At 41.2% G+C, this 27,952-nt stretch overlaps 1 protein-coding gene across 1 annotated transcript; it reads left to right on the top strand.

Moving 5' to 3' along the window:
- Positions 1–1,978: 1,978 nt before the first annotated feature.
- Positions 1,979–26,050, top strand: PLAC8L1 (PLAC8 like 1). The gene is made up of 4 exons (XM_040239801.1): positions 1,979–3,532; positions 10,718–10,854; positions 24,398–24,534; positions 25,791–26,050. Exons 1-4 carry the CDS (start codon positions 3,408–3,410, stop codon positions 25,929–25,931), a joined length of 540 nt encoding a protein of 179 aa, XP_040095735.1. The 5' UTR covers positions 1,979–3,407; the 3' UTR covers positions 25,932–26,050.
- Positions 26,051–27,952: the final 1,902 nt, after the last annotated feature.

Genomic DNA, 27,952 nt, shown 5'->3' on the forward strand with positions numbered 1-27,952 from the left:
CATGTCTTTTCACTTTGGAGAAGTAAGTGGTAGTTTGTTGTATCCCTTGTTTTCCTTATACTGGAGTTAGGTCTAGAACTATGCTGTCCAACCATGTGTCTATAGAGGACTTGAAATGTGAGTAGTCTGAATTGAGCCGTGAGGTAAAACCAGAGAATGCACTTCAGATTTCAAAGACTTACTGTGACAAAGAGAACATAGAATACCTCAGTAATAATTTTCTTTTATGTTGATTATATGCTGAAATAATATTTTGAATAAATTGGATTAAATAAAATATATTAAAGTTAATGTCATTGATTTTGTTTTACTTTTTAAAAAAGGGCTACTTGGGAAACTTTAAATTGCATATGTGACTTGCATTTTATTTCTGTTGGACAGCATGGTCTGTAGATAATGAGGTTTAGGTTAAACATTACTTCCTGTTGTCCCACTCTTAGTGATGCTAAATTTTATAATTTCTTAAACCCTTCATTTTAAAGATACATTTTGATTTTGATCACTTGCAGAACTTTCCATTGTAAAGTTATATATTTTTAAATCACTTTCAGAATTTTTGTTGTAAAGGTACATTTTGAGTATTTCTCCAGAGTTAAGATTGGTTATTTCTTTTACAAATGCAAACCTGTAGAGTGATGATTTGGCATCTTGGGAATATCCTATTCTCAATTTTTTATCTCCCCAGTGCTTTCCTGAATAAATTATGTTGGAGACTGTGAATAATGGTGATTTTCTAATGCCAAAATATTACTAAACCAAATGTGGGTTTGCTTGTCTGCTGTGCAGCAAAGCCAATTTACTGACACTGGGTTGTGGTGAAGGGAAGTACAGCATTTATTTGTGGGGTGCCAAGCAGGGTTAATGGGCTTCCCTGCTGGCTCAGATGCTAAAGAATGTGTCTGCAGTGCAGGAGAACCAGGTTCAACCCCTGGGTCAGGAAGATCACCTGGAGAAAGGAATGGCAACCCACTCCAATATGCTTGCCTAGAGAATCCTATGGACAGAGGAGCCTGGTGGGCTATAGTCCATGGGTTCACAAAGAGTCGGACACGACTGAGTGATTAACACACAAGCAGGGATAATGAACAGGCAGCTTGTGCTCAAAAGACCGGAACTCTCTGATGGCTTTTAAGTAAGAGTTTTTAAAGACAACATTTGGGGTGAGGGTTGTAGCTCCTTCACTTTCTTCTGATTGGTTGATGGTGAAATAACAGGCTAACGTTTTGGGAATCTTAATCATCAGCTTTCTCGTTCCAGCTAGTTTCAGGTTTCTATGCTTATGATTAGCAGATAATCACTATCTTCTACCAGGTGGTGGGGGCTTAGTTTCTGCAGAAAAACTCGAAGATATGCTTCAGATTGTTAGGTATATCCTTTGAGGAGCTAGGCCTCTGTTTTCTCACTGAACTGTTTGCTTTTCCTTTGTTTTTGCATTCCCTCACTTCCCTAATTAGTAATTGCCTTAGTCTACTTAGTGGGAAGGCCTAGGAGACTAAAGGCATTTACTGCAAATAAAAAAAACGGAACATGGAGGGATTTCTGTACCTGAGAGGCCCCTGCAATATCCTGCTCAATTTCAGTTACCCCCTTCTTTGATAATCCTGAGGGGAAGAGGGGCTGAACAAGAAAAAAAAGACTTTTTTATAGCGTGGTAAGTCATGAACTCAGCAAGGGAACTCTGTTTTAGAGGACACGGTTTCAGCTGTCATTTCTTTTCCATAAATAGTTGTCATTCTTCTATAAAGAACATTCTTTTTTCTTCTTTCTCTTTTTCATTTATTTTTTTAGGTGAAAGAGCTGTGTGGCATGTGGATTGGTCACTTTATTCAACAAATGCTGTGCTGTGCTCAGTCACTCAGTCGTGTCCAACTCTTTGCAACCCCATGAACTGTAGCCTGCCAGGCTCCTCTGTCCATGGGGATTCTCCAGGCAAGAATACTGGAGTTGGTTGCAATGCCCTTCTCCAGGGAATCTTCCCAACCCAGCGATCCGAACCCAGATCTTCCACACTGTAGGCAGATTCTTTACCAACTGAGCCACCAGGGAAGCCCTGTACAATAGATGTTTGATGAGAGAAGCTGGGACAAATTAAATTTTAAAATATGGAATTAGCTTATGTTGCTCATTCTTCAAAGGAATCTTATTCTAAATCTTTTTGCAACACTAGTACTCACTTCTTAATTTCTGTTATTCTTATAACCTTGAATTTTCATAGATAGCACATTTATTCAACAAATTATGGAGTGCTTATTAATATTTTAGACAGCTGTGTTAAGCGCTTGAAATAGAGTGGTGAGCAACATGGCTGTCCTTCATGTAGGATTCATCCTTAGAGTTAACAAGACAATGAGAGCCGCCCAAACCTAGTGAATGAAGGCAGTCATGAAGCTATATCTGAAGTATGTTGATTAGGAGGGATTATATAGGCTTTTGCTAACAACTGTGTTCATGTAAATGCTTTGAAGTTCAGAACCCTTCTTTATGGTCATTCTTTATGGTTCTGATGGGAGGAAGGTACAGTGTAGTTGGCTGCTGTTGTCTTTTTAGTGTAACACTGAATTGTGATTGCAGACCTTTCCCCTCAGTGTGCAATTTTCTTGAATTTTTCTTCTCTAGGAACATTTTTCTAGTGTTTCTGGTGTCCGTGTCTCTATAAGGTATGCTTCAGAGGCTCCTAAGACCCTGAAGAAGCAGAACAGTAGGGAGGCAATCACCAGCCAAGCCCTACCTTGTTCACTAGATTGCATTTGGGCCACGTAGGGAAGAGGCAGTACCATTCTCCTGCTGTAATCAAAGAAGTCCATGGAAGAGTAGGAGACTTCTAGAAACTGTGAAAATCCTTAGAGGCTTGGGACAACTTAGCATAGCTTAAACTTTAGAAAACCATCTTTTATTAGGTGGTTTCAAGCATGATCTCTGGGCTTACATACCTTCTGTCTCTGTTCTCAGGTTCTGGGACTCATGTCTTGCTGAACTGGACCAGCAGCCTTGGGGATGGTGAGAGGCCCCCCCCTATCGCTTCTCAGCTACAAGGCATGGCTGAAATCTGTAGCCTCTGAGTCCCCTAAGGAAAGGGCAAGTGATGCTTAGATAGATAAATGTTTGCTAGTTATCTCTTAAAGGGATTTTTCCACCAAAGAGAAGTTTTCTTTTTATTTAACTGACACTATATCTTCAGCAGTGTCTCCTTTCATGTTAGTAAGATGGCCTTGCCCACAGTTAGGTGTGTACCTGTCTTTAAAAAAATAAGATGTCTGTCAGTTACACTGCTATGACCTCAGGTTCCAGAATGTCAAGGCAACATTCTTTAGGTGTTTCATTTTGGATTGAACCTAAGTTTAGAATCAATCAGCTTATTGTTGAAGGGAAAAAGGATATCCCAAGTGACAAGAAAATACCTATTAACTATGGATTGGTTTGGAAATTACTTCTCTAAGTTTCCTGAGGATGTTTCCTTTCTCAACACACATGCACCTCTGTTGCTTTCACTCGTATCATCTAAGGATGAACAACATTTTATCTCCAACTTGAGGTACGAAGTAGGGTGATTTTACCCCCAACTTTTGCTCTTTGATTGGAATATCAAATCAATCTCTTCTTATAAGGAGCCAGGAAAAAGAAAACTGGGCTCAGGAAGAAAGTAGCTGCTATCATTTCCCATGTGTACCTGAAAGGGGGGAAACTGACTAGTTTTTCCTGGCCTTGCTTGGCTGGTGAAAAGAGAAGAGCTGACTTGGATGAAAGGGTGTCCGTATATTCTTAACTTAAAATGATGGACCCTGATCAAGTGAAACTTTATTTCTGGTGACTGCCAGTAATTTCCACCCTTTTGAAATCAAAACTCAAGAGTCTTGACTTTAGTTAAGAGTTTGAAATAATCAAGGAGGCCTCAGTGGAAGGCAGAATAAATTCTTAGTGCTGCAAGTCTCAATAAGAAGATGGTGACATGAACACCCCCTACCCCCACCCACAGTCAAAGCATCAGATGTGTGGGGACATGCAGTGGGGAGTGTATTTACTGCCCAAAGAGGTGAAAGAGTGAGGGTGAAATGGGGAAAGGCTGTGTATGTCATCCAGCTCTCAGCACTCACTTATTAGGAGCTGATAATGAGAATGACTGGAGTCAGCCTCCTGCCTTCCACCAGCTGAAGCCCCTCTCTGCTTCTTTCCCTTTCATTGACCAGCCCTCTTGGTCTCCCTGGGACTCTCCATCCTGGGAAAACCCTTAAGCCAGGGCAAACTGGAATGATTAGTCCCCCTGATTGAATTTTGAGGTATTTGGGTAGCACACGTGACCACTGAGAAACTGCCTCGGGTCTGCTTCCTCTGCTACTAGTTTCTCAGAGAACAGTACATATGTGCAAGATCCTTAATTTAAATAGTAACAGTAGCTGCTATCTACTATATGCCAAGTACCTGGTGTTTAATCTTCAGTGCAACTATGTAAGTAGGATATTTTAAACCCAGTTTTATGCAAGAGGAGACCAGAGCTAAGGGCTGGGGCAGTTCGTGTTTTCCAAGGTCCAACAACTAGGATGCAGCTGAACCACACTTGACTTTGTCTAAATCTAAGCTCTGTCCCCTTTGCACTAGTTGAAGAAGTTGTTGGATTTGATGGCAAACGGTTAGCTGCTCAGGTTGAGAAACTGACCATCAGCTTTACCCACTGCTTCCAAACTCATTCATCTTAATGGTAGTATAAGATTCTACCTGTAGAATATAGAGTAGTATTCTTTTATCTCTATAAAAGCTGTGCATGCGTGTGTGCTTAGTCATGTCCAATTCTTTGTAAACCTTTGGACTGTGGCCCTCCAGGCTCCTCAGTCCATGGGATTCTGCAGGCAAGAATATTGGAGGGGATTGCCATGCCTTCCTCCAGAGGAACTTCCTGAGCCAGGATCTGAACCCATGTCTCCTGTGTCTTTTGCATTAGCTGGTGGGTTCTTTACCTGCTGAGCCATTGTGTGTGTGTGCTCAGTCGCATCCAATTCTTTGTGACCCTATGGACCATAGCCCATCAGGCTTCTCTGTCCACGGGACTCTCCAGGCAAGAATACTGGAGTGGGTTGCCGTGTCCTCCTCCAGGGGATCTTCCCTACCCAGGGGTCTAACCCTTGTCTCCTATGAATCTTCCATTGGCAGGTGGGTTCTTTACCGCTAGCGCCACCTAGGAAGACTGGGGAAGCCCCAAATCTATGCAGTTCAGTTCAGTTCAGTCGCTCAGTTATGTCTGACTCTTTGTGACCCCATGGACTGCAGCATGCCAGGCTTCCCTGTCCATCACCAATTCCCAGAGTTTACTCAAACTCATGTCCATTGAGTTGGTGATGCCATCCAACCACCTCCTCTGTCCTCCCCTTCTCCTCCCGTCATCTGTCTTTCCCAGCATCAGGGCCTTTTCAAATGTCAGTTCTTCGCATCAGGTGGCCAAAGTATTGGAGTTTCAGCTTCAGCATCAGTCCTTCCAATGAATATTCAGGACTGATTTCTTTTACGACGGACTGGTTGGATCTCCTTGCAGTCCAAGGGAGTCTCAAGAGTCTTCTCCAACAGTTCAAAAGCATCAGTTCTTTGGTGCTCAGCTTTCTATTTATAGTCCAACTCTCACATCCATACATGACTACTGGAAAAACCATAGCTTTGACTAGATGGACCTTTGTTGGCAAAGTAATGTCTGTTTTTTAATGTGCTGTCTAGTTTGGTCATAACTTTTCTTCTAAGGAGTAAGCATCTTTTAATTTCATGGCTGCAGTCACCGTCTGCAATGATTTTGGAGCCCCCCAAAATAAAGTCTGTCACTGTTTACCCTGTTTCCTCATCTATTTGCCTTGAAATGATGGGACTAGATGCCATGATTTTAGTTTTCTGAATGTTGAGTCTTAAGCCAACTTTTTCACTTCAGTTGTGTCCAAAATCTGTGCAGGAAGCTACAATAACTACTTTAGTTTGATACCTGTAGCAGTCCCTGAATAACTATTCAATTTTTAAAGGAACTACAAAGTAACTGGCATATAGCAAATGCTCAGTTAAGAGTAGCTATGCTTATTTTAATTTTGACACATGAGCTGTTATCTTGAACTGGAATGTTTTAGCTAATGCATGTCAATTCAAACAAAAATGGCCAAAGATTCAGAATATCCAAGGAAAGAAAATAATACAATTCTTCAGTTCAAAATTAAGCAAACACATACATACAAAAACCAGTCTTTTCCCCCCCACCAAGGAAAAGCTATCTCAGGTATTTGATTTGGAATAGAGGAGAGGCTTCCTTGCCATAACGGGGTGTTACACATATAATGCTGAGGTAGAAGCAGAAAATTCTCTTCTAGGGCTCCAAGCTATAAGTACATTTCTGAGGCAAATCTAATCTAGGGGCTCAGCTCTAAGAAATTCCTTTACTAAAATCATTGGAAATTCTTAGTGTAGTAATGGAAGTCCCAACTTGTAGGGATCACGTTAAGAGGTAAATGCACTGGGTTGTGTGGAGGTATATAAGAAGCTTTTAGGCTACTCTCAATAAAATCTTGATGTTTTTATGTAATCAGTTCACACCTGAGAGTTGTGCCTTTACTAGAGGATGAAACACAGTTATGGTCACATAATTTATAGCTATATTTGAGGAGGACTCATATAACAGATGTAACTTGTTGAAGGTAAAAGAGGAGAGCGAAAAGGCTGGTTTATGACTCAATATTCAAAAAACTAAGATCATGGCATCCAGTCCCATCACTTTATGGAAAATAGAAGGGGAAAAAGTAGAAACAGTGATAGATTTTCTTTTCTTCAGCTCCAAAATTACTGTGGACAGTGACTGCAGCCATGAAATTAAGAGACACTTACTCCTTTGGAAGGAAAGGTAGGACAAACCTACACAGCATATTGAAAAGCAGACATTACTTTGCCAACAAAGGCCCATCTAGTCAAAGCTATGGTTTTTCCAATAGTCATGAACAGATGCGAGAGTTGGACCATAAAGCAGGCTGAAGGCCGAAGAATTGATGTTTTTGAACTGCGGTGTTGGAGAAGACTCTTGAGAGTCCCTTGGATTGCAAGGAGATCAAACCAGTCAATCCTAAAGGAAATCAATCCTGAATATTCATTGGAAGGACTGATGCTGAAGCTGAAGCTCCAACACTTTGGCCACTTGATGTGAAAAGCCAACTCATTCGAAAAGACCCTTACGCTGAGAAAGACTGAAGGCAGGAGGAGAAGGGGATGACAGGATGAGATGGTTAAATAGCATCACCGACTCAATGAACATGAAATTTAAGCAAACTCTGGGAGATAGTGAAGGACAGGGAAACCTGGTGTGCTGTAGTCCACGGGGTCACAAAGAGTTGGACACGACTGAGCAACTGAACAATAATAACAATATATAACAGAAGAGATACGTGAATTCAGTTTTATCCAATTCAACAAATATTGGGTACCCACTAAGTTTCAAGGAATGTGCTAGAGCCTGGGGATACAGGGAGAAAACACAGGTGCCCCCTGACCGCAGGGAGTTCACATGGAAGCAGAGGAGATAAGATACATATAGAGGTAGTTTTTCTAGGACCAATCTGAAATCTTCATAGGGCCTTAGTCTGCTCAGACTTTCATAACAAAATACCACAGACTGGGTAGCTCACAGAACAGATACTTTTCACAGTGCCGGAGGCTGAAAATCTAAAATCGGTGCTAGCATGGTTGTGTCCTGGTTTGCAGCCTTCTCATTGTGTTTTTACATGGCCTTTCCTCTCTTATAAGCCAGTAGTCTTAATGGACGAGTATCCCACCTCTATTCCTCATTTAACCTTAATTGTCTCCTCAAAGCCCTGTCTCAAAATGTGGTCACATTGGAGGCTAGCTGGGTCTTCAGCATATGAATTTGGGGGGATATGATTCAGTCTATAACAATAGGCCCTAACCCACATCACAACAAATATATTAAAATGCACCCATACCAAATGTTATACCTATTATTATTATTATTATTTTGCTGCATAGTAAGTGAAAGAATTTTTATAATTCTGCTTTTGAAATTATTGGGCTCTGAGTAATTTATGATTGGCTGCTACTGCTTACAGAGAAGGCAATGGCACCCCACTCCAGTTTTCTTGCCTGGAAAATCCCATGGACGGAGGAGCCTGGTAGGCTGCAGTCCATGGGGTCGCTAGGAGTTGGACACGACTGAGCAGCTTCACTTTCACTTTTCACTTTAATGCATTTGAGAAGGAAATGGCAACCCACTCCAGTGTCCTTGCCTGGAGAATCCGAGGGACGGGGGAGCCTGGTGGGCTGCCGTCTCTGGGGTCGCACAGAGTTGGACCCGACTGAAGAGACTTAGCAGCAGCAGCAGCAGCAGCAGCTACTGCTTAGCAGTCAGTTATTGGATTTTTTTTTTTTTTACAAAATTAGAAAATCATCAATTGTTTTCAAATGTAGTGAAATACTACGTCTGAATTCCAAATTTGACCTTAATGAGATAGATCCGATACTAGATTTTTATGTTTAATTGAGCATTTACTAATTTATACTTTGCAGTTTTTATATTTTGTAGCCAATATATTTTTTCCAGGTCTTAAACACTTCTGTAGGCTCTTGTAAAGCTTGCTAGGCCCTATGCCTTGTCTATAATGTCAAATGAACGAAAGGGTGAGATGTCTCTTAGCTCTGCTTCACACTCCTAGGTAGGTCACTCCTAACTTCCTTTGCTCTTCCAAACTCTGGTGTGGCGTTCCCAGCTGACGTGTCTCGCTGGTACTATAGCCTGGCTGGTTCCAAGCATCCTTGTCCCTTCCACCCTACCTCATAGTCTGTTTTCCTTGCCATCTCTATTACATTGACATCACCATCTACCTGGTAGGAGACTCAGAAGCCATTGCAGTGATCATAAGTCTCCCAAGTCCACCTGTTTCAGGTTTCAAGCTGTTATCGGGATGACTACATGGGAATTGCCTGGAAACATTGAATACCAATTTCTATGCCTCGTCCTTAGAGTCCTGTGTAGTTGTCTTGGGGCTTGGGAATTTTTTTTTTTTTTTAACAAGCTTGGAAAAGACTCTGATGCTGGGAGGGATTGGGCACAGGAGGAGAAGGGGACGACAGAGGATGAGATGGCTGGATGGCATCACTGACTCGATGGACAAGAGTTTGGGTGAACTCCGGGAGTTGGTGATAGAAAGGGGAGGCCTGGCGTGCTGCGATTCATGGGGTCGCAAAGAGTTGGACACGACTGAACTACTGAACTGAACTGAATGTGCTGTCAGGTTTGAGAAGGTGTGGACTTGGGCAATATTGGTGAAATGAAAAAAAGAGATGTGGATCTTTATAACAAGAACAATGTTCCCTATATTGTGATAACATGAAATCCCATTGGCGTTAATGTTCCAAATCAGAGGTTCTCAAAGGACTCCCCAGCTGTTTCCCAAATGCCCCCAGAGTGTTGCCTTAAGGATGTTCAGGAGCATTCTCTCCTGGCCTCTAGTGTTTGTGTTCCAGAATAGGAAATGGCAGCCCATTCCAGTATTCTTTCCTGGGAAACCCCACGAACAGAGGAGCCTGGCAGGCTATAGTCTGTGGGGTCACAAAGAGTCAGCCATGATTTAGCAACTGAGCATGCATGCCCTGTAGCAACAGCTATTATAGGAAGAAATTCTGCTGTCTCTTTATTTTCTCTCAACTATGAGGCAGGCTCTTTATTTCTTCATAACACATCAGAGACCAAGTGCAAACTCATAATGAAGCTTGCTAAAAGAGCAGAGCAAAACAATAACTCCTATTATGTATAGGCTCAGATGCATTTTCAGCCCCTCTACCCTACTCTTGACCTGCCCCTTCCAAGGCCAGACAACAGCTTATCCTTCACTCTAGTACTCATTCCAGATATATCCCTATGGTAAGAGTTCAGGCAAAACTAACTTTCAGTCCAAGAAAGAGACAAATTTTTTCTCACCTCACTGTTGAAGTCTGTCCCCTGGGCCTGGTTTTTTATTTCAGAATGATTGAGCAGAATATCTGTGCCCTTCAGGGAAAATCAAACCAAAGTTGTACTTTGTGGCTGCACTAGGACAATGATACATACAGTAGTATGGTATCAAGATATATTCTAAAGCCCAGATTATTCACTTAAATGATAATCATCTGTTCAATAGCCTCGTCCAGATTTAGATGTATGTACACTTAGTCTAATTCTTTGTCTTTTCAATAAAGGTTCAAAATCCTTGCAATATAGTCTTACTCATGGTCACCTTGTCACACATGCTGTGGGCACGGTAAATGAATTATGTGTCCTTCAGTTTATATAATAACTGTATATGGTAGTTTTTTCTTCTTAAATTTTAACAAACAGAAAGCAGAGAGGTTAAGCAGCTTAACCAAGGTCAAACTTCCAGGAAGGGGCACACTGAGGTTTGAGCTGAGGCCCCTTGGTTCCAAATCTGTGAATCTAACTATTATGAAACACAGAGAAGTGCTGAGGTAGTAGATTGAATATTGAGTTTGAATAATGGGACTTGGAATAGTAATGCCATTAATTAAAATGGGGCAAAAAATCAGAAGAGGTGGTGTGATGGAGGAGGAGGGAGGGAGATGGTAAGGTCAGCTTGGGCTATGGAACAAGAGCCACTGGGTATCATTGGGTCCTTGTCTCTTTGTCACTCTGTCCTGGCTTGATGAGTATCTTTCTGAATCATCTTCTTTGTTTCCAAGTTAATCACCATCCTTGACTCTCCAGGAGCTGTGCACCAGCCCAGGCTGTGGTGAAGCAGCCTTTCCGGGGAGCCAGCAGCAGGACAGCAATCACATCCATTGTCCAGACTGGTGGGGACTGGAGCACTGGCCTCTTCAGTGTCTGCAGAGATAGGAGAATCTGTATGTTTTTTTCTCTTCCTTTAAGTTCTTTACTATTTTCTTTCCTGAGACACCAGTAGGTAGAAAAACTACGTTAGGTGCAAGGACAGAAATTAAATGGTTTCAGACTAATTGGACTAATATTCTAGTGACTCAAATATACTCCTTGGCAGGAAGAATTTTGCTTTCAGTGATGTGGATGTTTTGAAAGAGTAAGTGGTGACTTAAAAGATTTTTTAAATGACAAAATCCACTGTAAACAAAGATGCACAAAATGGGCTCCTTTGTCTGCAGCTGATGGAGCATAAATTATTACAGGTTTCTTGGTGAATGGCTAGTAATACCTCTAAAAACAACCTCAAGTGTGATGTAGCCTTTGGCCTAGTAATTACATTTTTAGGCATTTAGTCTAAGGAAACAAATCATGTGCAAGGTTTTAGCAACACCATTAAAATTGGCAGCATTGGTTATTGTAGCAACAATCTAGAACAAACCAAGTATTCAATGGGGGCTTCCATACCATGAATTATACAGCCATGAAAAGTCATATTGTAGAATGATACTTAACTGAAATGGAAAAATGTTGGGATACATTTTTAAGTTAAAGAATCAGATTGTAAAACCATACATGTTAGACATTATTTGGGGGAGGATATTTAGAGAAATATCTGGAAGGATACAAATACAAATGCTTATAGCAGTTGTCTCCAGATGGTATGCTAATGAATAATTTTTCTTTTCGCTTATTTCTAGTATTTCTGTGAGGAAAGTGTATTACTTTCATAACAGTAAGACCAATCATAAAAAGAAGCTCCTTTGTTGACTGAAATCTTCAGATGCTGGTTTAGCTGTGAAGAAGCACCAGCAACACTGTCCTCTACTGCATGATTTTCCCCTGGGTTAAAGTTCAGAGCACATGGATTCTGTTTTTACCTTAGGACATTCTGACTGGTCTCTGGTACCACCTGTCAGTATCCTTTTCTAGGACCTGATGCTCTTGCCCTAAGGAGTAACTTGGTCACAGAATCTTCTTTTTTTAGGGGGTGGTTTCCTTTCTGATGGATGAGGGCTAGTCTCTTAAGTTCAATAGACTTTAATATTTTCAAAGAATATGGCTTCCCACCCTGTAGAGGCTCTGACAAGATCTGAATTTGTCCTAAAACCTCACAGGATGTATCAACCAGAGAGCTCTGAGCCATTATCCAATACAAGGCTTATTCAGCTGGGTCTTGCTGAGTCAAAAGCTCTAAACCATTTTTGGTGTTCTGATCATCCAAGCCTGAGCCTTCACTGTTTGCCTGGGCCTCACAGCCAAGAGACCTCCCAGCTCTAAACCATACCTTCTGTTGCTATCCCTTTGACCATCTGACCCAGAGCCCAGCAGATTTCTTCCTGCCACTGCTACGCATGTGAACTCCTGACCAGACAATTATGGCAGCTGTTCTCTGATTCTCTCAGGATTCTTCCTGGTTCTTGTCCACACTCTCTGATTTTGGTTGTTACCCAGTGTTGTAGTACAGAGAAGGCAGAATAACCATAGGGAGATATGGAGACCATACCCCAATTTGGGAACTGGACGATTTTCTTTTCATAGCTTGTAGCTGGTGATTGGGAGTTGGGGTATCAATGCATTTCCAAGTAGAGCAAAGCTTGAAATATAATGTAGTGGTTAGGAGAACACGTTTGTGTTGGGTATAGTCCTCGCCTTGAATCTTAACTCTGCTTCTTACTGGCAATTTGACTTTCAACAAATTCTCAAGAGTCTTCATTTTTCCACCTCTAAAATGAGGGTAAATAAATGTGCCCACCTTAAAGACTGTCAAGATTAAAGCAGATAATGCATAGAACCTACTCAAGAACACTGGTCTGGGAACATAACTGGATCTGAGTCTTTTTTGGTTGCCTACTATATTGGGTTAAACACTGTCCCCTCAAAATTCCTGTTCACCTATAGGCTCTGCGTGTGGCCTTATTTAGAAACAGTCTTGCATTGTTGTCAAGTTAAAAAGAGGTTATGCTAGATTAGGGTGGGCTCTAATCTGATGACTGGTATTCTTAAGGAAATTTGGAATCACACACAGCAAGGATTGCCATGTGAAGACTGGCACAGATTAAATAATGCATCTATCAACCAGACACGGTCAGGGAGCACCAGCAACTACCAAAAGTTTGGAGACAAGCATGGAAAAGACTTTCCCCAGAGCTTCTAGAGGATCAACTCTGCCAACACATTGACTTCAGACTTCTAGCCTCCAGAATTCTCCAGTGAGAGAATACTTTCTATTGTTTTGAGACATCCAATCTGTGGTATTTTGTTATGGCAGCCCTAGGAAATTAATACTGAAGCAAACATTGAATTTCATTAGGAGGCTATGGGTCAATTCACAAAATCAGGAAATAAATGAAAACCTGCACTTACGAGGGACAAGATGCATTATCAGGAGACAGTTGACAAACTGGTCAACTCCAAACATTTTAATCCTTATGCTTTCCTGTCTGAGAATTACTCTGTCAGCAATGGAGCCCAATTTGCCTAGCCTAAGTCATACCTGCTGCTTGACCAGCTGAGGGCATTTTGAGTGACAGTTCTCCCACTATGGCTGGCAATAGTGAAGGGGTATTTTCCTAAATTCACTGCTGGGGTGTGTTATCATGAACATCCCCCTCCCCACTGCAATGATACACAGTAATGACCTTAGTAGATCTCAAGTATTAATATTGTTATTATAAATTTTTATCTTCCAGCATGTTGAGAGCAAAGAGTAGAATCAGGAGACTTAGACTGCTGCTGCTGCTGCTAAGTCGCTTCAGTCGTGTCCGACTCTGTGACCCCACAGACGGCAGCCCACTAGGCTCCTCTGTCCCTGGATTCTCCAGACTAGCTGCTGCCTAATTCCAAGAGTACTTAAAAAAAGTTGATCAAAGAAAGGACACTTCACCACCAGCTCTGCCTTAAACATTGTTTCACTGCTTAGCTCTGCACCCCACCCCCAACAGTGTTCTGGAGATCCAGAACACTGGGTCTTCTGGGTCCCTGCTTGTCCATTTGAAAGCCCATGCTAGGGGCCAGGGAGGAAGGAAGGACATGTGAAGAATACAGTATTCTTTACAGCTGGACATCACCTGCACAGGAGAGACCATGAATATTATAGTACCAGGTGATCGCGAATGTTCTGTGTCCTAACTGATCTTCCCTGGATGGGCCTCTGCTTCATGACTGCTCATAGTGTCTATAAGCTCATTGTCTCACCAGAAAATTTAAAGGCAGTATGACTTTATACACTGGTTGTCTGCACCACAGTTCCCAGGACACAGCTGGAGCACTAGTGCCATGAGTGGTGGATTTTTTTCCTTCTTTGTTTAAAAGGGCTACTTCAACCGCAAAGTTTTATTTCAAGCAAATCACTGTGACAGTAGTTGTGGCAAACTTGGAAACAAAAGGGAGATCTTTCCATGACTTTGTTTCACATCAGGTTCCCATCCTGGGAACCGTTTTTCGCAATAAATGTTGAGAATGACTGCTACAATTTGTCATCCATTAAGCAAAGGGTACATTATGAGCAATGATGATTTCCATTTATTTTTGACATTTTGATTCTTCATTTAATTGCGATTCTATTTTTTAAACTGCCTCCCTCTTCCCACCTCGGCTCTTTCATCTGAATTCACACCGCACAGGGATTAGAAATAGGTGCTTCTATGTTCTTTGAAGATGTGGCTTCTGAAAGCCCAGATGAGAAGATGAAGCCAAGATGAAATAAGTGGCTGTGAAATGGCTTCACGGGTGAAAGGCTGGCTGTTCCAGCTGGGGATGTTTGTGATGTTGTCTCAGAGGAGGTTGATGTGGAAGGTGTAATCAACCTGGGTTTATAATTCAGCCAGTATTTACCTATGTATAGTCATGTGATAGGTATTACAGACATAATAGTGAATAAGACAGAGATGGTTTCTGAGAGGAGATAGGCAATAAGCAAATAGACAAATAATTGTAGTGGGGCTAAGTGCCATGGAAGAAATAAACAGGGTGTTTTGAAAGGAAATTATAGGGGTTAAGTAAAGGATGGCAACTCTGGGGAACTGACTTAAGCTGATTTCTGAAAGATGGTAAACAGCCAGCCACTAAAACCACCTTCCCTGTGGAGGCACCATAAGTGTCAGGCAGCAAAGAGCTTTGTGTGGACGAGGAATCATCAGATGCCCAAGATGGGGAGGAGGAAGCAGGCCAGGAATTTCTCTTTGGTTTTCTGGAAGAGGAAGAGGCATGAAAAGGCCCCAGACTTGGAGTCACATCCCTGAACTGTAGTTTGGGTACACTGTATACCATCTGCAAGCAGTCACAACTGGTTATGCTCACTGGTCTTGCCCAGCAGAGATCTGACAAACAGGAGGCGCTTATGAATATTTCCTAAACGACAGACACATCAATGAATGAATTTTAACCTGTATTCTCACTTGCTTCCTTCTTTCCGGCACTTCACTGAAACAGTCATACAAACAGAATCAGAAGGGATATTGAGGTCACCTGGTCTGGGCCCTCAGCAGCTTGTGTAAGTTCTCCCTACAGGAGGCCTGGCAAGACCTGACAGCCTTGGCTTTCTGAACATTTCTGGGGAGGAGGGCTCCTCTCCCTTGGAGCCTGCTCAGTGCTTAAAAAAATGGTTTTGAATAGATTACCAGGCACATGATACAAAATTCAAAAGTACCTGTCCCTTTAGTATATGAAAAGCAGGAAGTCCATCCCTGTTCTCCTGTGCTGCCCAGTTGTTCCCAGAGCCCATCACTCTTACCTGAGCCCCAATGTAGTCTGTAAAGATATAAACCATTTTAATGAAGATAGATTTAATTTTTTAATTAGAAAAGTATCATATAATCATAGGAATAAAGAAAAATATAGAAGGCTATAAAGGAAGAAAGCAGTACCCTATAATTCCAGCCACCAGAGATAAACAGTGTTAATATTTCAGTATCTATCCTTCCAGATTTTTCCTGTATATGTGGTATATATAATTGATGCAAACAATGGAATTATAAACACATAGTTCTATGTTTTTATTTTGTTTTAATTTAACAATATAGGTGATCAGGCCATATCAGCTCTTCTGGAGCTAATATTTTAAATGGCTGCATAGATTCCATTGTATGAATGTACCACAGTTCACTTATCCACAGTTCTTACTAGCAGACCTTTTTGTGGTTTCCAGATGTTTTGCTATTGAAACCAGTGCTCTGTGAGTATACTCGTATCGGTGCCATACGTGTGTCCACTGACCTGTCGGGTAATTGCTGAGGAGTAAAGAGATGGCAAGAATACACAGAAGAACTGTACAAAAGAGATCTTCATGACCCAGATAATCACAGTGGTGTGATCACTCATCTAGAGCCAGACATCCTGGAATGTGAAGTCAAGTGGGCCTTAGAAAGCATCACTACAAACACAGCTAGTGGAGGTGATGGAATTCCAGTTGAGCTATTTCAAATCCTGAAAGATGATGCTGTGAAAGTGCTGCACTCAATATGCCAAATTTGGAAAACTCAGCAGTGGCCACAGGAGGACTGGAAAAGGTCAGTTTTCATTCCAATCCCAAAGAAAGGCAATGCCAAAGAATGCTCGAACTACCACACAGTTGCACTCATCTCACACAGTAGTAAAGTAATGCTCAAAATTCTCCAAGCCAGACTTCAGCAATACGTGAACCGTGAACTTCCTGATGTTCAAGCTGGTTTTAGAAAAGGCAGAGGAACCAGAGATCAAATTGCCAACATCCGCTAGATCATTGAAAAAGCAAGAGGGTTCCAGAAAAACATCTATTTCTGCTTTATTGACTGTGCCAAAGCCTTTGACTGTGTGGATCACAATAAACTGGAAAATTCTGAAAGAGATGGGAATACCAGACCACCTAACCTGCCTCTTGAGAAATCTGTATGCAGGTCAGGAAGCAACAGTTAGAACTGGACATGGAACAACAGACTGGTTCCAAATAGGAAAAGGAGTACGTCAAGGCTGTATATTGCCACCCTGCTTATTTAACTTATATGCAGAGGACATCATGAGAAACGCTGGACTGGAAGAAACACAAGCTGGAATCAAGATTGCCGGGAGAAATATCAATCACCTCAGATACACAGATGACACCACCCTTATGGCAGAGAGTGAAGAGGAGCTAAAAAGCCTCTTGATGAAAGTGAAAGAGGAGAGTGAAAAAGTTGGCTTAAAGCTCAACATTCAGAAAACTAATATCATGGCATCTGGTCCCATCACTTCATGGGAAATAGACAGGGAAGCAGTGGAAACAGTGTCACACTATTTTGGGGGGCTCCAAAATCACTGCAGATGGTGACTGCAGCCATGAAATTAAAAGATGCTTACTCCTTGGAAGATAAGTTATGACCAACCTAGAGAGTATATTCAAAAGCAGAGACATTACTTTGCCGACTAAGGTCCGTCTAGTCAAGGCTATGGTTTTTCCAGTAGTCATGTATGGATGTGAGAGTTGGACTGTGAAGAAGGCTGAGTGCTGAAGAATTGATGCGTTTGAACTGTGGTGTTGGAGAAGACTCTTGAGGGTCCCTTGGACTTCAAGGAGATCCAACCAGTCCATTCTAAAGGAGATCAACCCTGGGATTTCTTTGGAAGGAATGATGCTAAAGCTGAAACTCCAGTACTTTGGCCACCTCATGTGAAGAGTTGACTCATTGGAAAAGACTTTAATGCTGGGAGGGATTGGGGGCAGGAGAAGAAGGGGACGACCGAGGATTGAGATGGCTGGATGGCATCACTGACTCGATGGACACGAGTCTGAGTGAACTCCGGGAGTTGGTGATGGACAGGGAGGCCTGGCGTGCTGCGATTCATGGGGTCACAAAGAGTTGGACACGACTGAGAGACTGAACTGAACTGAAACCTGCTGGTCAGAGCATATGTCCCATTTTACGTCTCCACCGATGCTGCCAAACAGCTCTCCGTTTAGAAGCTATACTAATTTACACTCCCACATGCCTCAATGTATGAGCAAGCTCTATTCCTTTTTTAAGCATCTTTTTCTGTTAGGTGATTCTGCCTTTTTGTAATAACTGATCTGAAATGTGCCTCACTGCAGTTTCCACCCACCTTTCCTGCTTCTGCTCCCTGGGGCTCCACATGGTTCTCTGTGGCTCCTTTTTATCTCGACTCCCTCTGTGAGTTAGAGGGATGAATAGTGAGCCACATTCCATGCTTGAGGGTGGAGTTTATGTCAGAGAACAGGCCAGGAATATTTAGGCGGTGGGAGCTGACATAACCCACAGGCCTTTGAGTGTAAGAGGAAGAGGCTGCATTTATGGCTTGGATCTTTCTTGACCCTGACTTTCTTTTAAAAATATATATATATATACATACATATCTATATTTATATGTATGTATTGGAATATATGGGGCTTCCCTTGTGGCTCAGACGGTGAAGCGTCTGCCTACAATGCGGAAGACCGGGGTTCGATCCCTGGGTCGGGAACTTCCCCTGGAGAAGGAAATGGCAACCCACTCCAGTATTCTTGCCTGGAAAATCCCATGGATTGGAATATATGTGTGTGTGTCTGTATATCTATATATCTATATCTATATATATACATGCATATACAAATAACACATGAATATGCTTATTTTATTAAAAATGGAACATTAAAGAAAACAACCATGTCACTCTTTTTCATTTACATATGCATCTATTAGTAATATATACTACTGCTTTGTAGCTCTTTAAACAAAGTAAGTGGTATTATGCTATAATATTATGCAGTTTGATTTTTTTAACTCAAAATATATCTTCGAGATTTATCTCTGTTGTTACTTAATTTATCTTTCACTGCATTCTTAATCATTCCCTAGTATGATTTACATCATCATGATTTATTTACGCTTTTGTCTATCAATATACACTTGTTTTAAATTTTAAGTCACAAATAATGCAGCACTGGATATCCTTGTACCTGCCTCTTTGTGTGCATGTGTCAGCATTACTTTTATATGTGGAATTACTGGATCCCAGAGTATTTAAAAATTTTACTTGATTCAGCCAAGTTCCTTTCGAAAGTGTGCCAATTTCCACTCCCATCTGTGTGGGGAGTACCTATTTCTCTATGGTGTCCCACATTTGATATTAAAAAATTAAGAAAAATTCGGCATTCTTATTGGTAATAAATGATTTCTGATTGTCAATATGCAATTCCCCGATTACCAATGATGTTGAACAACTTGTCATGTTTGTTATTGGCCATTTGTGTTTCTTGTTGAGTGAATTACCTATTCGTGTCTTATGTTCATTTTTTTTTGTTTAATCCTTTATATATTGATTTGTAGGATTTCTCTGTATATTCTGGATACTAAACCTTGGTCCGTGATATAGGTAGCAGAATTTCCTCCAAGAGTCTCCTTCAGACAAAGGATTCCATCATCCTGCCCTGAGCAAAGATCTTTCATTTCCTAAAGAAGCTGCATAATTTCAGCCTGTCCCACAGAAATAAACACCAAGTGGTGGTAGTGAGGGCACTGTTTTGGAACACACAACTCCACAGTTGTTTACTAGATAAATACATAAAATGTGAGATCATATGGCATATGTGTTGTGTGTAGTAGTTGAGACTTTGGCGTCAGACTTATTTGAGTTCAAACGTGGCCTCTCCACCTTCCTAATAAATGTATGAACTTGGGCAAATAGCTTCAATCCTCTGGGCTTTAGATTGCTCATCTGTAAAATGGGCCTAGTAAGAGTAAATTTCATAGGATTGTTGTGAGAATTAAGTGAGTTAATACATGTAAAGTACTTTTAGCAGGGCTTGGCACGTGGTAAAATCTGTGTAATTACCAGCTATTATGTAATAGTGCTTTGTTTTTATTATATCTGGCTTCTGTCCCAAGGTAATTGAATTTTGGGTGTGTTTCCTCAGTATCTATTACTGCCTCATAATGAACACTAAGATAACGTGGCTGTACAATAGGAAGGCTTAAAAATAAAATTAACAGCATGTGTTATTTAAAAAGACATATGAATCATAAAAATAAGGTACAAGAATTCCAGTGCACAAAACAACATCTTTACAAAAGGCTTATGAAGGATGGTGGGCATTTCTTTGTCAGTTAAAGTGGTACGGCGCAGGCAATTGTATAAACACAATTTATTACTCACTTAGCTTGCCAGCTTTATAATTATGCAACTTTGATTAATTTTTTATTTGCAGAGATACACACTACTGTATTTTGTAACTGATACATAAAATTAGTTTTGGTTGACTTCTATGTACCATGATTTCAAAGTTCCCTAAATCAGGGCTGCATACCATATTACCACTCTGAACTCACGGTAAGTTCTTGGGCCACTTGTTATCCCTTGACCTGTTCGTACCAGTTGTCTGTGCTGTGTGGGGCTTGCTGATCTTGCTAGGAGTAATGATCTTTTTAACTGTGGGCTGAAACATCCTAGACTTAATCAAGGCTGAATTTAGTGTTTGCTTTGGGCCAAGTGATGACTGCAATACATAATCTAGCAATTATCTCAAGATTCCTGATGAAAGAGAGGAAATAGACATTCTGTTCCTGGAAGGTAGGCTGCTCCTCATCCTCCTCCCATTCCAGCCTCATGCCCTTTGTGCACATGTGCTCCCTCACCCCTTACATGAAATGGAGGAAGTCCAGAATCCAGGCACATCCCCTGGAGGTTATAAGATAAAACAGCATTCCTAGATTTCTGCTTCTTTGTCACTGAAACTAGGAGTGGGATTCTGTACTCCTGACTGTTGAAGAAGGAGGGAGGGATGAAGAGTCAGAGACTGGTCTTTGACAGGGTACTTTTAAAAATTAATTTATTTTAATTGGAGGCTAATTACTTTACAGTATTGTAGTGGTTTTTGCCATACATTGACATGAATCAGCCATGGGTGTACATGTGTTCCCCATCCTGAACCCCCCTCCCACCTACCTCCCCATCCCATCCTGGGTCATCCCAGTGCACCAGACCTGAGTACCCTGTCTCATGCATCGAACCTGGACTGGCGATCTGTTTCACATATGATAATATACACGTTTCAGTGCTATTCTCTCAGATCATCCCACCCTCACCTTCTCCCACAGAGTTCAAAAGACTCTTCTGTACATCTGTGTCTCTTTTGCTGTCTCGCATATAGGGTTATCGTTACCATCTTTCTAAATTCCGTATATATGTGTTAGTATACTGTATTGGTGTTTTTCTTTCTGGTTTATTTCACTCTGTAAAATAGGCTCCAAGTTTCATCCGCCTTATTAGAACTGATTCAAATGTGTTCTTTTTAATGGCTGAGTAATAGTCCATTGTGTATATGTACCACAGCTTTCTTATCCATTCATCTGCTGATGGACATCTAGGTTGCTTCCATGTCCTGGCTATTATAAACAGTGCTGTGATGAACATTGGGGTACACTTGTCTCTTTCAATTCTGGATTCCTCAGTGTGTACGCCCAGCAATGGGACTGCTGGGTCATATGGCAGTTCTATTTCCAGTTTTTAAAGGAATCTCCACACTGTTCTCCACAGTGGCTGTACTAGTTTGCATTCCCACCAACAGTGTAAGAGGGTCCCCTTTTCTCCACACCCTCTCCAGCATTTATCATTTGTAGATTTTTGGATAGTAGCCATTCTGACCGGCATAAGATGGTACCTCATTGTGGATTTGATTTGCATTTCTCTGATAATGAGTGATGTTGAGCATCTTTTCATGTGTTTGTTAGCCATCTGTATGTCTTCTTTGGAGAAATGTCTGTTTAGTTCTTTGGCCCATTTTTTGATTGGGTCGTTTATTTTTCTGAAATTGAGCTTCAGGAGTTTCTTGTATATTTTTGAGATTAATTCTTTGTCAGTTGCTTCATTTGCTATTATTTTCTCCCATTCTAAAGGCTGTCTTTTCACCTTGCTTATCATTTCCTTCGTTGTGCAAAAGCTTTTAAGTTTAATTAGGTCCCATTTGTTTATTTTTGCTGTTATTCCCATTACTCTGGGAGGTGGGTCATAGAGGATCCTGCTCTATGATTTATGTCAGAGAGTGTTTTGCCTATGTTTTCCTCTAGGAGTTTTATAGTTTCTGGTCTTACGTTTAGATCTTTAATCCATTTTGAGTTTTTTTTTTTTTTTTCTGTGTATGGTGTTAGAAATTGTTCTAGTTTCATTCTTTTACAAGTGATTTACCAGTTTTCCCAGCACCACTTATTAAAGAGATTGTCTTTTTTCCATTGTATATTCTTGCCTCGTTTGTCAAAGATCAGGTGTCCATGTTGCTGCTGCTGCTGCGTCGCTTCAGTCATGTCCGACTCTGTGCGACCCCATAGATGGCAGCTCACCAGGCTCTGCTGTCCCTGGGATTCTCCAGGCAAGAACACTGGAGTGGGTTGCCATTTCCTTCTCCAATGCAAGAAAGTGAAACATGAAAGTGAAGTCACTCAGCCGTGTCTGACTCTTCACGACCCCATGGACTGCAGCCCTCCAAAGTTCCTCCGTCCATGGGGTTTTCCAGGCAAGAAAGGAGTGGGTTGCTATTGCCTTCTCTGAAGGTGTGCACAGGTGCGTGGGTTTATCTCTGGGCTTTCTATTTTGTTCCATTGATCTATATTTCTGTCTTTGTGCCAGTACCATACTGTCTTGATGACCGTAGCTTTGTAGTATAGCCTGAAGTCAGGCAGGTTGATTCCTCCAGTTCCATTCTTCTTTCTCAAGATTGCTTTGGCTATTCCAGGTTTTTTCGTATTTCCATACAAATTGTGAAATTATTTGTTCTAGTTCTGTGAAAAATACCATTGGTAGCTTGATAGGGATTATATTGAATCTATAGATTGCTTGGGGGTAGTATACTCATTTTCACTATATTGATTCTTCTAGTATGCTAGTGACATGGTATGTGAGCCTTTGTGTCTGTTGCGCTAGAAGGCTATGAACACTACCATGTCACACTCAGTAGAGTGAATAAGATAAAGACTGATGATAGCAAATGTTGGTGAGGCTGTGGAACAACAAACTCTCATATGTTGCTGGTGGGAATATAAAGTGGCACAAATACTTTGAAGAACTCTTTGTGATTTTCTGGTAAAATTAAATTTACATCTACCCCATGACCTAGCAATTCCACCTGCAGGAATCCACCCAAGTGAAATGGAAATGTCTGTCCACATAAATACTTGCATATGAATGTTCAAAGTACTTAACCATAATAGCAAAAAATGGAATTATCAGTTGGAAAAATGGATAAATGATTTATATAACATTTATACATTGGAGTTACTCCTCAACAATAAAAAGAACAAAGTACAGATGCCTATAACAACATAGATGAATCTCAAGAAACATGCAGTTCAACAAAAGACAGTTACAAAAGTAAACATGATCCATTTATATGAAGTTTGCAAAGAGGTAAAACCCCTTAATGGGAATAGAAATCAGAATAGTGATCATGACGAGTGGGGTGGGAGGACTGGGATCATCCGGGAAGAGACACAAGGGAGCTCTCTGGGGTGAGGGCAGTGTTCTACATGTTTGGGTACTTCAGTAAATGTGATTGTCACAACTCATCCAACTCAACGTTTATGGTCTGTGGATTTTCTTGTATATAAATTATGCCTCAATTACATATTTATTGAATACATTTTTAAAGGTTATGGTTAATTTTTTTTTTGCTCTTTCACGGTTCAGATTACTTGTATTCATCAAGGTTGTCATCTTTTGCCGTGATGTTAACATCTTAATCATTTACCAGGGATTTATAACCTGCAGTCCAATGATAGCTTTCAATGGATCCTTGAACCCTGTGAAACTGAGTGCACAATTTTGCATTTCTGTGTGCATGTATTTTTCTTTCCCCTTAAAAGTTCATAGCTATCACCGTATACTCAAAAGGGTCCATGACCCCAAAATGTATTTAAAACAGAACCTCTGTGTTAATGGTTCATGCAGGATGTGTAGGGAATGGTATCAGTAAGTTAAAGATGAATGAATGAATAAATGATCAACTGTTTCCAGTACATGTTTGAGGAACGAAGCTTCTACTAGTTTACAGATTAAAACTGGCAAATGTCAGTGGCTCTATGAAACTGCAAACATTAGAGAAAGCTTCAGGCCTGAGAGATAGAATAAAGTCCTGATAAGAATAGTAGGCAGAATCAGTGTATCATAAAAGAGCTTTCAACCACATATATAAAAAAGATGCCTGCTATTCAAAAGTATTATATACTGAAATTAGATAGATGAACATAATAGAAACAACACGTTTCAACTATAAAAATTATTTAATGCTTTTCTCTTGACAGTAAAAACAATTACTGTAGTGAATGTTAACAGAATTGTAGCAGGTTCAGCTTTGCCAGTGTTTAACAAAAGAAGACAATTTTGATGTGGCTCAGTTATGGCAATTTTCATACACTGAGTTTTGAGAATTGGTTATTCATCCTCAATCCCTGATTGTAGGGAGACAAAGCAGCATTAAATTGATGGCATAGGGTTGTAAATGCTCTTTGAGATGTGAAGTGGTTCCAGGCACCTCTGAGCACCTTGACTTGCTTTTATGTGATTATTGACAGGTTTCTGTGGTCTCTTTTGTCCCATGTGTCTTGAGTGTGACATCGCCAGGCATTATGGAGAGTGTTTTTGTTGGCCATTGTTACCTGGGTCCACCTTGGCACTGAGAATTGGCACCAGAGAGAGATATAAAATACAGGTAAGTGTGTTTGGATGTATATGTATATGAGAACCTGGATGGATGCCTTTCAAACCTATGATTATTTTTATAAATGAGGTGTGGGTGAGGATATTAAAAACACCATACATAGTGGAAGGCTTTGGGAAAGGAAAGGGAAGAAATTTCTCATTTCACTTGTTACTAGGATGTATATTAAACCAAAATGCCACATTTTGAAGGGTATTTCCAAGGGAGACCTATTATAATTAGATTGTTGGCCAGTGAGCCACTTCTGTTTCTCTCTTGTTACATCAAGAGAAGACAGTTGTTGTTGTTTAGTTACCCAGTTGTGTCTGACTCTTTGAAACTCTATAGACTGCAGCATGCCAGGCCTCCCTGATCCTCACCATCTCCCAAAGTTTGCCCAAGTTCATGTCCATTGCTTCGGTGATACCATCCAGCCATCTCATCCTCTGTCATCTCCTCCTCCTGCCCTCAATCTTTCCAATGATGACAGGTCGACATGCAACAAATTTGAAGGATAAACTTGGGATAATCTCACTTAAAATGTAGGCTCTCTGGCATATACAGAATTCACTTAGGGGATTCCCTGAGGACACTTCAAAGAACCAGAAAATTTCTAGTGTGGTTGAGACTGAGGTACAAGGAAAGTCTGAGGACAGACAAGCCATACCTACTCAGATGTGTACAGATAAAAAGGCATCTTTTTATCTGTTCTTGTGAAATGATCCCTAAGATGTATATTTAGCAAAAGAATATATATATATATGTAAAATGTAATGTGTACATATCTTTACATATCTGTATGCCTAGACTTAGAATTTATCTGGAAGTCTATATAAGGACTGCCCACATGGTTGTGTCCTGACAGGTAACTGGGTAGCCAGGGGGATTTACTTTTTACTTCCTCTCCCTTCTTACTGTGGGAATTTTGGATCATGTACACTTATTACTCCAGATAAGTAAATAAAATAATTATTAAGTTCTAAGAGAAAAAAGAGATGTTGACAGAGAATTTTCTGTCAGTGAGACAGTGTTTTTCAAGTATGAAGCCCTGAGGGCCGGTCTCTGAATTGCAAGGATTGGTTAGCAGTCGAGGTGCTTGGCACCCGAGTAATCCCAGTGGAGTTGTGTCCATGGGCAATGACTTCAGGGTGGTGGTGGGTCTTGGGAGCAGTGGATGGGATGGGCCAGGAGGTAACACTGTGGAGGCCCCCAGGTCGCGGAACTGAACCTGTGTGACGGCACCAGAACACACACGGTTTCTCCCCTAGGGCACCCTGTGTGAGGATTGGCTGGCAGTGCACTGTTGCTGGCCTTGCTCCATCTGCCAGGTGGCCCAGGAACTCAAGGTGAGAACCTCCCAACTCTATGAAATCTATACGGCCCCTTCGACCAAAGAAACTGTTATTTGATAGAGCAAGAAAACTCCTCCTTCCTCACTTCCCCACACCCTCCTCTTAAATCCCTCTTGGTGGAGAGATTGTTCTTAAGTTTTCACTGAAGTAGCGTGAAAGTAAATGGTTTCCCACTACTGTGTTTACTGTTGTCCTTTCTTCACACATACCCCCTGATGAAGACACTTATTCGTCTGAAGTTGCTGTCCCAGCTCGGCCATGTTAGGCAGGTCAGAGAGGTAAATTTGTGCCCTCCACACCCTGCCTGGAGTTTGGAAGGTTGAATTGGCCTCCCCCCCTACCCCACCCCATCTTCCCCTTTCACAAGGGATGTCTGGGAAGCTGGAAGAATTGTTATATGGCTTTCTTATGCTAAGCCTCTTTTCCCAAAGTATCGATGATGGGGCAGAAGATGGTTAATTAAATTTTAATGGTATATTTTCTTATTTTTAAATTTTTATTGGAGTATGGTTGATTTACAATGCTGTGTTAGTTTCAGGTGTACAGCAAAGTGAATCACATAGGATCTGGACTGGGCCCTAAATACCACTGTAATACAGGAGCATTGCCCTTCCTTTGTCCTGACTTCTTCAATCCTGACTGCATAAAGGAGAGAGCCTTAGCTTGTTGCTGACTTTGACCAACTCTCCACCATGTGTAAATCTTTAGCCCCAGACTCAAGGCCTTTAGGTGGGCAGCTGTTGAATTGTGCACCTCCCCCAATGCCTTCCTACCAAAGATATGTTTAAGTCCTAACTTCTGGTATATGTGAATGTGCCCTCATTTGGCAATAGTCTTGCAAATGTAATTAAGATGAGTCATTAGGGTGGGCCCTAACCCAATATGGCTATTGTCCTTACAAGAAGAGGAGATAAGACACAAAGGTAGAGACACACAGAGAGAAAGCTGCATGAAGATGGAGGCAGAGACTGGAGTGATGCTACCACAAACCAAGGAATGCCTGGGGTACGTGAAGGTAGGAGTTGTTGTTCAGTTGCTCAGTTGTGTCCAACTCTTTGCCACCCCATGGACTGCAGCATGCCAAGCTTCCCTGTCCTTCACTGTCTCCTGGAGTTTGCTCAAACTCATGTCCATCAAGTTGGTGATGCCATCTAACCATCTCATCCTCTGTTGCCCCCTTCTCATGTCCTCAGTCTTTCCCAGCATCAGGGTCTTTTCTGATCAGTCAGCCCTTCACATCAGTTGGCCAAAGTATTGGAGCTTCAGCTTTAGCATCAGCTGGGAGAGACAAGGGAATATCTTCTCCTAGAGGTTTCAGAGGGAGCACTGCCCAGCCAACATCTTGATTTTGGACATCCAGCCTCCAGAACTGTGAGAGGATAAATTTGTGTTGTTCTAAGCCATCCGGTTTGTGGTTCTTTGTTACAGCAGCTGTAGAAAACTAGTTCACTCACCATCTACCACGTGAGAATACTCTTGTTTTTGTTAGCATGGCAGCATAGAGCAGTGCTGAGGACCCTGGGGTCTGAAGCTGAACTGCCTCCTTCATTTACTAATTGTAAATGCCTGTAACTACAGGCAAATTTGCGAATCTGTCAGTACCTCAGTGTCTTCCTCTGTAAAATGACAGTACTAACTTCACAGGGTTGTGAGGATTTTAACAAGTTAAGACACTTAGCTCAATGTTCAGAAAGGAGCAAGGACTTGGTAAATATTAGCTACTATTACTATTTACTATTACCTTATATTCATAGTAAATGATATACTTTTCCATTTACAGTTGGGATATAAAGTTTTCTATCAAGTTTTAGATTAAAATTAAGTTAATTAGAAGAAGAACACTAAGGAAACGATAATATAAATGGTTGGTGGATAGGGCAAATATTATGAAGGTGGTAAAACATGAATTGAGCGCTTGTATGTACCAGGCACTATTCAAAGCACTCTACATATTTTAAGACATTTAATCCTTAATATTCCTCAGGAAACTGCTATTATAGTTCCATTTTCCAGACAAGAACCACAGAGAGGTTAAGTAACTTGCCCAAGGCCACACAGCTAGCAGGTGACAGGCAGTC

The sequence above is a fragment of the Oryx dammah genome, unplaced genomic scaffold (assembly GCF_014754425.2).
Source record: "Oryx dammah isolate SB20612 unplaced genomic scaffold, SCBI_Odam_1.1 HiC_scaffold_5, whole genome shotgun sequence".
Lineage (NCBI taxonomy): Eukaryota > Metazoa > Chordata > Mammalia > Artiodactyla > Bovidae > Oryx > Oryx dammah.